This window comes from Protobothrops mucrosquamatus, unplaced genomic scaffold (assembly GCF_001527695.2).
Source record: "Protobothrops mucrosquamatus isolate PMUCROS unplaced genomic scaffold, P.Mucros_1.0 scaffold804, whole genome shotgun sequence".
Taxonomy (NCBI): Eukaryota; Metazoa; Chordata; class Lepidosauria; order Squamata; family Viperidae; genus Protobothrops; species Protobothrops mucrosquamatus.
In genome coordinates, this window is record NW_015387070.1 from 391,963 (window position 1) to 407,288 (window position 15,326).

Consider the following 15,326-nt stretch of genomic DNA (forward strand, 5'->3'; position numbering starts at 1 on the left):
AAAAAACTTTGGTGAAAAGACACACTGAATATTATTTTTGCCCGGAACTAAAAAAGAAAAGTTGGGGGGGGGGGGTTTGTCAGTCCAGGCAAAGGAAGCATTGTTTAACACAAGAAGATTAAAATATGCCTTTACTTGAGGTTGTAAACCCCAACACTGGATGGATTCTGCCCAATTAACTTGAAAAAACAAACAAGCAAACACTGCCACAAGGCATATTTAGTGAGAAAAATCTCCTCAACAAGAATTAAGCCCGTCTTCTTATCTCTTTATCACAATAACAATAAATAGGTATTTTATAGTGCAAAAAGGAATACGTATTTTTTTAAATGTTAAAATATCTTTAACCAGTGTATAGCATAATGCCTCATAATCACATATTTTATATGCGTGCTTAGAAAAATACTGCACATCCATGACATATTTCTGATTGGCTATATTTTTGGGTGCAAGTTAAAGAAAAAAAGGCAGATGCTTTGAATGATTAGGCTGGGATTTAATTAATCAGCTAAGGTCTAATTAAATTAAGCATTATCAAATCTCTGCATATCCGTTTCACTTGATAGCACTGGTGGAACTCAGTGTTTAATTTTGGCTGAAATATTCCCTCTGATTCACTGACCTTCTACCTTGTTCAATGGAATTTCAGATATACTTTAAGAATCTAGACTGTTATCTTTAAAATAAAAAAGACAGTGTTGGGCAAGAGATTACTTATGAGATACCTTTTAGGAACCATCTCTTTCTTTTCACAAACACCACCACAAATTTGTCCTGAAATAAAAGTGCCATTACAATATGATGGATTGCCACTGACATTAGTGGGAAAGAGACCGTCCTCAGAGGAATACAGTACATTTCTGGTAAAGCAACTCTGAGATTAAATTCAGCAGATCAATCCAGGGCACAAGGTTTTCCCTATTCTAGATCTGAAACCTGTTTCTCAAGGCTGGTCTGACTATCACACCCAGTAAAAAGAAGAGCAGTATTTACAAAGATGCATCCACCTATCTATATTAAAAAATACCCAAACTGAAATTTTCTTTTTAGGAAAATACTTTTGCAAGTCAACTATATAAAGATAAAATACACGTCCAAGATAGTTTTTACATTATTCTATAAAGTGCAGAGAGAAACCTTCACATAGGGGACTACTACTCCCCCAAGATAAGAGCAGAATTACAGCAGCTTTTGCATAGCGTTACTCAGAGGAAGCGGGGGTCTTCTCTTTCCTCAGGAGCTTGGCTCAGAAAGAGTCTCTTCGGCTACTCTGGCTTTCTGAGACAGCAACAGCTTTGCTTCAGGAACAGCTGGTGGTGCCAAACCTCCATTGAGGGCTCCTCTAGAATTGAATGTTGCTAGTCCTGCAACATGAAAAGCACACCTCAGTCAAGTTGCCCTTCTTTGCTTACTTCATACAAGGAGACGTTATCGTTATCTGAATCACAGGGCTGTGAACAAAGGAAAGATGTTCCAAATGAAGCCTTAACTCTACTCTTCCCTGGCAGGTTTTGCTTCATGTGGACAGATACCTAGGAAACTCTTAGGCCAGATACTTGTCCACTTAAGCAAGCATTATCTACCTGTAGAGTCTTTGATGCTCTCTGAACTTGGTTGGTGGTGGTTTTTTTTAGACATTTCATTAACCAACTGGGTAACATCTTCGTTGCTGAAAGGTAGTGGGGTTTGCTCTCTGTTTATATACAGTGCCTTGCCCTGTCAGTGTACCCTACTCCCTAAATGTTACCCAGTTGGCTGATGAAATTCAGTAGGGCTCCACAGTTCAGCCCTGAGTTACGAGTATTTTCTTCTATTGCTTTTACTTAGACTAGCAACAGCCTTTGGTATGCCAACCTTCCCATTGCCATATATTTTATACTATACCAGGGGTGTCAAACTCAATTTCATTGAGGGCCACATCAGCATTGCAGTTGTCTTCGGGGGCCGGGTAGGTGTGGCCAGGGTGGGCACGGCCTACTGGGTGGGCATGGCCAGCTCTACATCGTTCGCATCAAGGGGGCCTATGGGAGCCTGGGCAGGAGTGGGACAGATCTGAGGGTCTCTGGCAGAAGGGGGTGGGACCAGGGCAAGCGCCAAGGCATGGTCCACTGGAAGAGCCTGCCGAAACCCCTCCCCCGGAGCCCATCAAACCGGATATGTGAAGTAGGTGAGGGCCATTTGCTCGCCACTTCCAGGCGATAGTGCATTTCTTCATTCCTCACGAAGGGTGACACCTCCCCAGCATCCACCCAGGGGCCGGGGCTGACACGGCAGAGGCCAGTCCCTCACTGTTTCCAGACGGCCTTGTGGAGCTAAAACTGAATGCGTTTCAGCATAGATGGCACCATAAAATTGTACATTGGATCCCAGGCGGCCGGGGCAAGGCAGTGGGGGCCATTCCCTCACTGTTTGCAGGATGGCTTCGCGGGCCACATGAAACCATGTCGCGGGCCGTATCTGGCCCCCGGGCCTTGTGTTTGACATGTCTGTACTATACCAAGAAATCATCCCAAGATCGAAGTCCTACATATATAGTAAATCACATTTCAGAGTTAGATCCCTTCTGAAGAAAGCTAGTGCACTGGGACCTGCTCAGGTATGAGATCCCATTAAAAGCTCAACTAGCACCCAGCCCCAGGTGTTGGGAATCCTGTGTGCAATTCAGAAAACTGACCACAGGAATGGACTGCCTTTGTAAGTCAGGACTGCACAACTGGGCAGAAGCAGTGATTATAGTGGCAGGATCATGTCACATGAAAGAGTAAGAGAAGGATTTTATTTATTTTTTCCCTCAGTTTTTCCTACAGAGGCATGGGGGGGCTGGCTTTCCTCGCTTCTTAAAACTATCTCACCCCCAAATGGGAAACACACTGCGTTGGACTTTCAGTCATTGCAGTCAGACAGAGATGAGAGGCTACAAAAGAGGCTTGAGTCCTCACACTGTCCGATTCTTCATCCTGATCTTCCTTCTTCACACCACAAGAAATACCACTGAGTTTAATTTTAACTTAAGGTACATCTGCTATATAAGAAAATTGCCATTGCTTAACATCATTAAAGTTAGGAAAAATATGTCTCTGAATCACCACTTCAGTGTTTCATGTGCACTTTTTCGCTACTTACAGCATTGTGCCTGTTCTCTATCTTTAACAAACTACTGAATCCATCTTAATTGAACAAGTGTAGTGCAAGAGAGTTACTGTAACTTAGTTTGAGATTTACTGTTATTCTAGCAAAAACACAGGCTAAGATGTAAAAAAATGAGTACAAATGACAACATCCACAAGGTAGTATGTCCTTACTGTCTGTATCTTCAAAGGGAACATCTATGGAAGGTTCTGTATCTGAGACTGTTCTTCTCCACCGGTGGGAAAGCTGATGGGAAGATACATTTGGTTCTTTTCCAAAGCGACTACTCCTAAAATTAGAGTATTGCACAAGTTATGACATATTCAGTTTGCTGGGGCAAACTGGCAGTTCTGGGTGTAGGGTGGCCAAAGGGTAGAGTTAGGGTAGAGCTGGGTGGATGGGGTGAGTTGGAGACAGTCCCTTAATTTACTGAGGCTTGGGGCTGGGAGGGACCGAACCCAGAATGGCTTGGATTGGGGCAAGTATTTATTTATCAACCTGCAATTCTTGGTTAACAACCGCAAAGAGAGTGCTCGGAGTACCATAGTACATCAGTCAGTCATGTGATATCTCACTTTTGAGTGCCCTGACTTACAAGGTCATAACTGTGAACAGTCACTAAATGAGGACTGCCTGTACAAGACAGAACTATCATACTGAATTCAATCTAGTCATGAATTAATTTTCAATTATATCATGTAAGAGAAACTCACCAGAACTACATTTTTTCAAAATTAATGTGAGATTATATGAAGCAACAGGCTGTGAATTTCAATTACCAGACCATGGACTGTTCCCATTGATTTGGGATCGGGCAATATTTCACAATGTGATGAGTGAATCTTTAACATTTTGGTTCTAATTTGTTTGATTTTGAAATAGTAATTATTTAATCACAACTTCATACTTACCTCTCAAGGGTACAAGTTCCAGGATGGCTAACAGAACGTTTCATCTAAAAAATAATGTAAGTAGTAAAGCAGGTTATTATAAATTTTGAAATACTAATTGTATCTTAGTCCATTTCTAATGAAACATTATTTTAAAAATATGTATTTAAAATGTTTTTTTCAGAATTTACAGAGGAGGAATATGTATTATCTGAAAGCAAATGAGATTTATAACATCAGAATTAAAAAATAATTATTGTTTTTATTGTTGTTTTTAAGTATTTAGTTTCCCAAGGGCAAGGAGACCTGGAAGCACTATTTTAAGCAAAGGAGAAGAAGAAACCATGGCTGCTTGGAAGGTCAGAACAGTTTAGGGCTGGGACTAGTCATCCATGGAGGTCCTCAGTTTCCATTAAACTCCATAGGTCAGGCATGTCAAACTGCCGGCCCGCAGGCTAGATGCGTCATGACGAAACCGCACCCACCCCATTGCCAGCAATGGGGAAAAAGTCGTGATATATCTCACGACGTCACGTGACATCGTGAGTTTGACATGCCTGCCATAGGTAATCTTGGTTTTTTTGCCCATAGACAAATATTACTGGACAGTAAAAGTATGTGGTAATATCCTCCACAACATGCAAGCTTGTTATCAGAAGTACATGCTTCTAAAGGCAAGGTTTCCTGTAAGGTTTGAGACTTTCATAACTGATGGCAGAAGCCTAGCCTGGTGACCTGTACAAGGACAACACTGAGGAACTGTATGCTAGCTTATCCCCTATTGCTCCCTCCCAAAGTTCCCCAAATCCTAGGAATGTTTGACATTAAAGAATATCCAACCATTTGCACAGGTGAAGGAGACACAGGAGAAACTAAAGGATCAGGATGAGGCAACGGAAACATCTCTGGCTTAAATTTGGCATTTGCAATTTTCACACATTCTTCAAGTGTTGTGATAAACGTGTCACAGGTGGCACTGAGCAAGGAAGAAGCTTCATTCATATTCTGAAAACAAAAGGAAAGAGCAGATATTGTAAACTCTTAGAGCAAAATGTTTCCTAGCAAATCTTTTCACCAATTTAACTGTAATTTAACTATAAACCAGCAATTGTAACTGCTGGTTTGTAGGGACTTAACTTACTTTGATGAACACCAAATATTTTTCCAATGGCTAGGTAGGGTGCAGATGTTGACTGTACCACCTCAGACATTTTTGTTGTGGTAAACTTTATGACATGATAAAATTATTACTTTAAATATTTAAAAAGAGAGAAGAACAGGCAGCTTTCCAGATGTTGGCAAACTGGAGAAGCTCCAGCCAACATATTCATTATCAATACAGGAGCACATGAACAGTGCAAGGAGTTGGAGCTAATGAGATAAATCAGGGGTCCCCAACCTATGGGCGGGCCACGGCCTGTTGGCCACCAGGAATAGCTGGCGAGCCCCACCCCAGTTGCGATAGCATCGCTGTGTGGGCACTAGCTGCCCCATTTGCGCATGAGCGGGGGCGCTAGTACTGCCACCGTCACGCAGGTGGAGCTGCGCACAGGCACATTTCCCTACTGCTCCCTTTCCTTCCGGAAAGGTTGGGGAACTCTGAGCTAAATGGCCTCTAACATTAACTCTGTGAGTCAATGTTTATGTTTCTTGCAAGTGAACCTGAAATGCATCCCCTGAACAAGAGATGCCAGATTTTATTTCTCTTTTCCATTGCAGCACGGATGGCATTCCCCCCCCCCAGCCTGCTTTCATATAGAAGATTGTAAAAGCAATTATTCAGGATGGTATTATCACAGCAACTAATCAACCTTACAGAAAAAAAATCAAAGAATTGTTAATTGTCCATCTCCTGAGCACAAAGATCTCTCAATTTGTTAAATACAAATTTAATGGTTTTCATGCTTTGGAAACTGATTTTGACTGTAGTAGACAACTGTGCAAAAAGGGGCTAGAAGAGCTACTGGTTTTTACACTTACACACAAATGACACATAACAATTTATTATTTGTGATTTTTATAAAGTGTGAAGACTGATTCGAAAATCACTATCTTTTAAAGGTGTATTATAATTTGGGTCTTGGGTCTGTACTTTTTACTTCCTTTCACTTTACAATCAACAAAAAGTGAATTTATATTATAGGGTTTCCAAGATTCTGATGATATTGGATTTCTAACTGATGTAATAGCTTTATTTCAAAATAGACAGAAGCAAATAGTTATTTCTTTAGAGGCTGAGAAAGGTTTTATAAGGTGGGAGGCATTTGTTGATCTGAAGCAAATAGATTCCAGAAAAGTCTGGATATTCATACCTTAATGGTTAAGTATGTTATGGTTAAGTAGATACATTTACTGAGCAACTACATCATATTCTAATAGTGTATTTTCTTCTTTTAATTTACAACACAAAATCTCAACAGAAAGTACATGAATTACATATACTTTTTAAATAATTAGCCCTTCAACATCCTGATTTTGTCAACAGAAATTCTGAAAATATTGTTGATAATGTGGTAATTGAGATGAAATAGAAAATAGCCATTGCCTCCAAAAGTTGCTTTATATTTCATAGATAATAAGATTAGGGGTAGGTGCGTCTAGTTTATTTTAATAGAAGAGTTAAGATTTTGTCTGGTTAATCTATAAATTGGGTAGATAAGACTACATTATTCGGTAATAATTTTGATATATTAACCCATACGCTTTACAATTGTTTACTGATTTTTTTTATTACCTTGGTTTAATGACTTCTAAAAATGTTTCTGACACTGGTTGATATAAATTAGGTCACCAATGAAACAAGATATAGATAGATGGTCTAGAATTCCTTTAGTTATCTAGGTGAAATAAATGCAATTTTCAACAAGGTTAACTAGTTAAGAGGCTTTTCCTATTTTTATTCCACCACACTATTTTAAGTGTTTTATAAATTATTATAATTTATAAGATATATTGTATATGTTCACTGCTTTAGGTTGTTTGTAAAAATAATAAAGGTGGGATACAAATAAAATACATAAATAAATAAAACAATTTTACTTCATAATGTAGTCTCACTGCATATGTTATATTATAATAGGGCTGCTGAATGAACCAATGTATCTCTGTTGAAACAGTTGGGGTATTTTTTTGCAGAACTTAAAACAAAATTTGATTATATCACAACATTTCTTTATAGTTTATAAAATTATTAGCTGGACTCAGATCTCAAAGGCACTTGTTCTCTGAAATGCTCCATCTGTTAAATAACTTGGAAATATGTGCAGCTTCTAACTTAGTAACTGGAATCCAAAACAGGAAAATACAGGGACAATTTTGTTACATGTGTCTTCATTTTTGTAGCCAAACTTTCTTGTATGGGATATTTTGCTGATACATTAAAACCTTGATTCTCTGGGTTTTATTACTGAAGTTGAAGTGGATTCAATCACTTCTGCATATCTGAATATGCAGAATATGCACTTCTGCATATTCAATCAATTCTGCATATCTGTGAGATTCAATTATTACTGGTAGTATGGCAGTGATGGGCTACTAAGGTACTCTCAGATAAAGCTATGGATCCAATATGATACTGTTACACATCTTTATAATCCAAGAACTTAAATAGGTGAATAAAAGCTCCTTCAAACAATTATATATTACCTCAATGCTAGGTGAGGAATGATTCTCATCATGATGAACATATTCTTGTATTGTATGGACCTGCTGCATCAAGAGGTCACAATAGAGACGCAGTTCAGACATTTTGGTTTTTAGAGATTCGTTGGTTTCATTTATTTCTGGAAGAATATCAGAAAACGGAAACTTCACTAATCGTGGTTATAAGTACCGTCCTCAAAAATAAAAATCAATATTCACATTTAATCTCTTTCAAACTGCCTTGCAAACTGCTCTTTTTGCCAATTTCCAATTTAACCTCTGTTTTGTAGTTCTTCATAAATCCATTTTTTCCAATGGGTTTACGAAGTGTGTAGAGCATGCTAACTAACTGTTTTGATGCACCCTGCAAAAGTGACTGATGGCAGTGTTGGCTCCTTTGAAAGCGGAGATGCTATGTTACACAGAAAACAGTATTAGTGTATATGGGTCAATTTTGCCTTCCTTTATTTATACTATTCATGTCCAACTGCAGAGTGACTCTGAAATCTGCAGTCTTCCTAAGTATCTGGCTTCTCTGAATGGGAGGATCCCAAGAACTATTATCTAAGTTTTCTTCACCTGACTGACACATTCTAGTCTATCATACAGTGCAGGTAGTCCTTGACTTACAACAGTTCACTTAGTGACCGTTCAAAGTTACAACAGTACTGAAGAAAGTGACTTATGAGCATTTTTTACTCTTACAACCATGGCCACATGATCAAAATTCAGGCACTTGGCAACTCACTCAGATGGTCGCAATGTTCCAGGCCCCCTTTTGCGACCTTCTGACAAGCAGTCATTGGGGCAGCCAGATTCATTTAACAATTGTGTTACTAACTTGATAATGGTGATTCACTTAACAACTGTGGCAAGAAAGGTCACTGACTGGGGCAAAACTCACTTAATAAATGTCTTGCTTTGCAACAGAAATTTGGGCTCAATTGTGGTCATAAGTCGAGGACTATCTGTACATTCATTGTTGCTCAGGGCAGTAGAATTGTGTGCACCCTGAAACAGGATCCACAAAAGCAGCGGGTTTTACTTTTAAGTAAAAACACCTCAACAAAATCAACTCAACAAAAGGAACAGATCTGAATACAGGTAACTGAGAAAAAACTTTAGCAATTTCAATGTCACTCAGCTAATTTCTAACACTGACATTCCCAAAATGTTTACGATGGGATGGAGAGGAAGCACCCTGTATACCACTTGTCTCAAATGGTATAGGCCAATGATGGCAAACCTTTTAGAGACCGAGTGCCCAAAAACCACCCCCACTCTGCCCCCACTCCAGCCCTGTCCCCCCTCCCCCTTGCCCCACTCCATCCCACCCCCACCCCCTGTAGGGCCACCCACCGCCTCCACGGCCCACCGCAGATCGTCCAGGCATCCCAACAGCGCCATGGCAGCCACGTCCTCTGCCCACGCCCCACAGCATCAACTGCGCGTGATGGGGCGTGAGGGCAGAGTCTTGTCCCCAGTGCCCTGCTGCCATGTCCTTGGCTGCGCTGCTCCGCACGGGCTGTGCTTGGGGGCGATTCTCCAGGGGGGGTTGCTGGTGAGGAGGGGGCCATGGGGGGGAGGCGGGGCTGGGGCAACGGTGCGTGTGCTCTAAGAGAGGGCTCTGAGTGCCACCTCTGGCATGCGTGCCATAGGTTTGCCATCACTGGTATAGGCTTTCCTGCTTGAGCAGGGGATTGGACTAGAAGACCCCCGAAGTCCTTCCAACTCGGTTATTCTGTTAAGAAAAGCCATAATGGCTACAAAAGCTCCCCTACTGTTCAACACAGAGGAAGTGAATCACGATGCTTTCTAAGCATGAAAGAAAAAGAAATAAAATTACACGTTTGCAATAGTAGCGAACATTACATGTACTTTTGATGGTTTTTGAAGAAGCTACTTGGGTTTCAAGAAGGTAACTTTTAACCATTCCATAATATTTTAGAAAACATAGGCACCTTTTTCTTTTTTAGTTCTGGCATCTGTCAGGCAAGCTTTGGAGCTCCCAAGGGCTACTAGCCACCTTTGTCGCTCAGCAGCGTTAACAGCTTTCATGTAAAAATGTTGTTCTCCTGGAATTATTAGCTCCATTCTGGTGCTATCTGTAGGATGAACTTAGGAAAGAGACAAAACATAAAATAAGCTTATACATTTTGTAAAATCACTTAGAATAAGAAAAGTGTTAGCTAAATAAAAATGTATTCATATATCAAATTTAACTGCCCATCTCCCAAATATAAAGGCTCTGGAGCAGGGGTAGGCAACCTTGGCTCTTTTATGACTCGTGGACTTCAACTCCCAGAATTCCTGAGCCAGCATGGCTCAGCATGGAAACCTCTCCCTTTCCCCTCAGCATGGCTGGCTCAGGAATTCTGGGAGTTGAAGTCCACGAGTCATAAAAGAGCCAAGGTTGCCTACCCCTGTTCTAGACAATGTACAATTTAATCAATATAATAAAAGATTTTTAAAAATAAATAATTTAGGTTTTTTTTAATATAAAATGTATTACTTTGGGTATGGGATTGACAAAGCAGTGCTAACAGGCACAAATGCACTTGCATTAACCCCTCCCTCCCATGGCATTGTAGAAGAATAACAGAAGGGTATACTTATGTAATTAGTGCTGTTCTCTCTGTGCTTCTGTGATATCAACATATATTTCATTCTTCAGGTTCAAGAGTTTGTATTCAAAGGTAGACTACACTTACTTAGATGTTTCTCTGTGTTTTATTAAAAATTGCCATCAAAGGCAGGTACACCTAGTGCAGGGGTAGGCAACCTTGGCTCTTTTATGACTCGTGGACTTCAACTCCCAGAATTCCTGAGCCAGCATGGCTGGCTCAGGAATTCTGGGAGTTGAAGTCCACGAGTCATAAAAGAGCCAAGGTTGCCTACCCCTGACGTAGTGGAATCAGGAACAGAAGCAGACATACTTTTAAACTAAGGAAAAAGATGTCTCAAGGACATGTTCAGTCTTGAAAACTATGTTTAGTTCCAGAATTGAGCTCATGTCCATTTCTTAGGATCCTTCTTCTCCCCCAAAGTTGCTATGGCTCCATAGTGTGTGTTCCTACAAGTAAACAGTTTAGAACCAGAAAAGCCTAACTGTACACCACCACGCCTTAGCTCTGATAACTGCACAGGCCAAAATAAAAGGCAAATTCCACAGTGCCAATCTTACCTTTGATTTCACAAACGGCCATTTTTATACTTCCTTTGCTGCCTTTACCAACATCATCCTGTGAATCGTAATAGGACAATATCCCGTTATCCAGAACAAACCAGCGAGGCTTCCAACCTAAGAAAATAGCAGAAAACAGTGTTCATTTGTTTTGCTACAAATATAATTTTCACATACACTGCAACACCATCCTTCATATAGAACAAGGTTCAGGTTTATTCACATTATGTTTGGGAATAAATGCTGCCCTTTTAATAACATAGATAGACTAACCTACATTTTGAAAATTGATATTTATTAGATAGAAAGACCTAAATAGCTCGTCTAAAGAACTTTAAATTGCTGATAAATTTCACTTCTGCAATTCACTCTGCTGGCACAGATGGACATGTTAAGTTTAGGCATCTGATGTTTTCAAAGATTTATACAGCTGTCATATTATATAAAGTAGCTCTAGGTGGCTAACAACAAATAGACAAATTATAGGTTTCTTTTTCTAAACAACAAATAGACAGATAATAAGATCCAAACAAAGAAAAATCTTTTAATACCATCAAGCACTATAACAATCCCATCATTAAACCACCAATACAGGGCTCATCTTAGCAGCCTTTGGGAAGCCAAGAAGATTTGGCGCCCTGCACACTTCAGAGGGGAGGCAGATGCACAAGTTAGGCACATCTACAAGAAAGGTTTGCTTTCTAGAACCCACCAGATTTGGGGGGGGGGGACTTACAGCGAACTTCACCTATTGCAATCTAGTGACGTGGATAGAAGTCCTCCAGGAGAGGAAGATAACTGATAGGCAGAATCTTCAAAGAAGCCCATTCAGCTGAGCAATAGTGGTATAACATGGTTCACCTGTGAGGTGTCCAGAATTACACACCCTGCTGAATTCTGGATTAGATAGAATTTCCAGTTGCAGGTGGCTTTACAGAGCAGCTCTGCGTAGGGTGCATTGCAATAGTCCAAAATGGGAAGTGACCTGGGCATGACTGACTATGAGCAGAAACTCCAAGTCCTACAACGGTGCAGCTGACACACAAGCTGAATCTGTGCAAAGGCCCCTCCCCAGGACATGATTGCCATCTGCTCTTTGAGCAGGAGTCATTAGTGCAGGAAGTCCTCCAAATTGTGCGGCAACCGTGTCAAAAATGCAATACAGTAACTCTTCAGATCCAGGGGTCCCAAACCCCAGAGACTAGAGTCATGTAGCTAGTTTCTTTTCATCCAGATTCACATCCTCCACGCACTCCATATATTGCAGAAATCCAAAGACTTGCACAGAGCAGAACAAGAAAGGGACAACAGTATCAACCAAAAGCAGTGCCACAGTTGTCAAGCCAAAGCCTTGATTAAGCAATTTATGGCTCTCACTGCACCAATCAGCAAAGCTGTTTGATTCTGGATGCAAATAAGGCTTTGCTAAACCCAAAAGAGCATGGTAATTTTTGCCCTCAGCTGACCCCATAAAAGAAAAAAATATTGGGTTTTTTTCAAATCTAATTTTACTCTAATGACTTCATGGAGTAAATTATGTAGTTTTCTTCGTAAAATTATGGAAGCAGCATGACCTCTTCCAGAATATGTGTGGGCATGTCTTTAATTCCAGAGTCTAGTTATAGCCTTTTATAGATTACAGGTAGTCCTTGACTTATGACCACAACTGAGCCCAAAATCTAGGGTGCTAAGTGAGACATTTGTTAAAAGGGTTTTGCCCCATTTTACAATCTTTCTTGCCACAGTTGTTAAGTGAATCACTGCACTGTTAAGTTAGTAACACGGTTAGGTGAATTTGGTTTCCCCATTGACTTTGCTTGTCAGAAGGTTGCAAAAAGGAATCACATAATCCTGGGAAACTGCAACTGTCATAAATGTGAGGCAGTTGTCAAGCATCCAAATGCAAATCATGTGACCATGAGGGAAGCTGCAATGGTCATAAGTGTGAAAAATGGTCATAAGTCACTTTTTTCAGTGCTGTTGTAACTCCGAACGGTCATTAAGCAAACTGTTGTAAGTCAAGGACTACCTGTATTGACAAGATGCAGAGCGAAGTATTTCTTTCTAATAAATAAGCATCAAGAAAAGTCTGATGATTCAACTCTGATGTTTTCCCCCTTAGTTTAAATTATAAATCTCCCAAAGTTGTGGGGAATCAGGTGGCCTATAAATTGTGTAAATAAATTCTAAATACCAACCACAATCAATAAATAGATGCCTAACCAAAGGCCCCAAATTCCAAACTATTTCAAGCAAACTATCGCATCTAATAAGCAGTAATATTATATTTATAACATAAGCCTTCTTATGAGATCCATCCTGAGGATAATTCAGCTTATGAGATGAAGCATACACAAAATGTACACTTAAAATGCAGGAAGTATCATCAAGATGACTCATGTTAAAACGTGCAAACTTTCCTGAAGTGGTTCCTCCTCATTGATACATCTAATAATAATGAGATCAATTACAGGACAATTTTAAATACCCTTTTGATTATTTTTTCATCCAGAAAGACCTAATCGCTATTATCTAGGGAGCGAATAAAACAAGGAGAGAGTGAAACGAAGTAGATTTTCTTCTGAAATAAAGATTCAAGGTAGAAAGCTTAAAAGGTATCTACTGCAAGTAGTCCTCGACTTACGACCACAACTGAGCCCAAACATTCTGTTGCTAAGTGAAACATTTGTTAAATGAGTTTTGTCCCATTTTACAGCCTTTCTTGCCAGCTGTTAAGTGAATCACCGCAGTTAACTTAGTAACACGATTTTAAGTGACTCTGGCTTCCCCGTTGACTTTGCTTGTCAGAAGGTCGCAAAAGGGGACCTCATGACTCTGGGACCCTGCAACCGTCATAAATGTGAGTCATTTGCCAAGCGTCTGAATTTTGATCGTGTCACCCCAGAGATGCTGCAATGATCGAAAGTGGGCAAAACAGTCATATGAGTCCCTATTTTTTCAGTGCCACTGTAACTTCGAACGGTCACTAAAATGAACCGTCGTAAGTCGAGGACTACCTGTACTCAAGCCACTAAGCTGCTGAAATGCCGAAGCCTGCTTTAAGCCAGGGCCAAGGGACTTTACGCTCTGGATTACAAGCCGTTTCAGCGCAGGAATGGACTGCTCCATCATTCCTAACCCTTGGCTGGGAATGATAGGAGTTGGAGTCCAGCATCTAAAGAACTACAGGTGCCGGGCTGTGCCTTTCATCTCCCTCCAGGGCAGTGGTTCTCAACCTGTGGGTCGGGACCCCATTTGGGGTCAATCGACCATTTCATGGGGGTCGCCAAGCAAGGCTGTCCGCCATTTTTTTTGTCCGCCATTTTTTTCCCCGCCATTTTTCCCCTTTTCCGGCGGGTGCCTTACCTCCCTTGGGCTGGGCCAGCTGGTGGTCGGCCTGCTCCGTCTCTGCCGCTTGCCAGCTATGCCTCGGCCAGCACAGGGGGCGGAACCACGCATGCGCGGCGCTCCCGGGCAGGGAAAGTCCTCGACTTACGACTGGTTTAGTCCTCGACTTACGACCGGTTTAGTCCTCGACTTACGACCGGTTGGGGTCGCGGCATTAAAAAGGTTGAGAACCACTGCTCCAGGGGTAGGCAACCTTGGCCCTTTTATGACTCGTGAACTTCAACTCCCAGAATTCCTGAGTCAGCAGGGCTGGCTCAGGAATTCTGGGAGTTGAAGTCCACGAGTCATAAAAGAGCCAAGGTTGCCTACTCTTGTCAGCCAGCCGCCTTGTCTCTTCTTACAAGACTTTGACCGGGCAAGGCTTTGCCTCTTTCCCTCTTCCAGAGGCGGCTGCTGCTGCTGTCCTTCCCCCCCCCTCCCCCTGCTTCGCTCGAATATCGGGAGAGAGGCGGCGCCTTTATTCCTCCTCGGCGTCTTCAAAGCAGAACCAGCAACCGAAGGCCGCGAGGCCAACGGACAGGGCAGCCCAGCCCCACGCGCCACTGACAGGAGCCCGCCTTGCCTCCTTCCAGCTTACCTGTCAGGTAATTCGTCCACTTGTACAGGACGCCTTCCATCGTTCAGAGCCGCGCCTGGCGCACCATCCTGCTCGCCCGCCTCTCCTCCTTCAAGAGCAGCACCAGCGGCGGCAAGGCCGGCCCTTCTCCAGCCCCGCAGCCTTCCAAAGGCGCCGGCGGCGGTGACAGCAGAGCAGCAGCAGCAGCAGCAGCAGGAGGAAGAGGAGGAGGAGGAGGAGGCGGAATCCGCGATGGGCATCGAGGGGCTGAGAGGCTTAGCTCGAAGGGCAGCCTCCTCCGCCGCCGCCGCCGCCGCCGCCGCCTTTGGGTCCGGCTGCAGTGGGAGACGCGGCTGTCCAGGCGTGGTTGGAGTCACTCATTGCCCGTCTCTGAGGAAACAAAACAATGAGCGACGTCTCTTCTCCCGGGCTCGCCTCGCCTGCCTCCTCGGTCGCTTGCTTGCCTTCGCCTTCCCCTTCCCCTCCCCCTTTCCCGGGCCTGGGCGTTTGGTGCCAT

The 15,326-nt window shown here is 42.1% G+C and overlaps 1 protein-coding gene across 1 annotated transcript; it reads right to left on the minus strand.

Annotated features, from left to right (window-relative positions):
- Positions 1–1,226: 1,226 nt before the first annotated feature.
- PLEKHA3 (pleckstrin homology domain containing A3) lies at positions 1,227–14,954 on the minus strand. The gene is made up of 8 exons (XM_015818850.1): positions 14,831–14,954; positions 10,846–10,962; positions 9,623–9,778; positions 7,665–7,801; positions 4,860–5,024; positions 4,041–4,084; positions 3,303–3,418; positions 1,227–1,364 (listed from the first exon to the last, which is right to left on the minus strand). Exons 1-8 carry the CDS (start codon positions 14,868–14,870, stop codon positions 1,234–1,236), a joined length of 906 nt encoding a protein of 301 aa, XP_015674336.1. The 5' UTR covers positions 14,871–14,954; the 3' UTR covers positions 1,227–1,233.
- Positions 14,955–15,326: the final 372 nt, after the last annotated feature.

Coding starts and splice junctions, on each gene's coding strand:
- PLEKHA3 (XM_015818850.1), bottom strand. CDS start 14,870: ATGGAAGGCGTCCTGTACAAGTGGACGAATTACCTGACAG. Junction 9,779..10,845: donor GGCCGTTTGTGAAATCAAAG/GTAAGATTGGCA, acceptor CTCTTTCCTAAG/TTCATCCTACAGATAGCACC. Junction 3,419..4,040: donor GGAACTTGTACCCTTGAGAG/GTAAGTATGAAG, acceptor CTCTAATTTTAG/GAGTAGTCGCTTTGGAAAAG.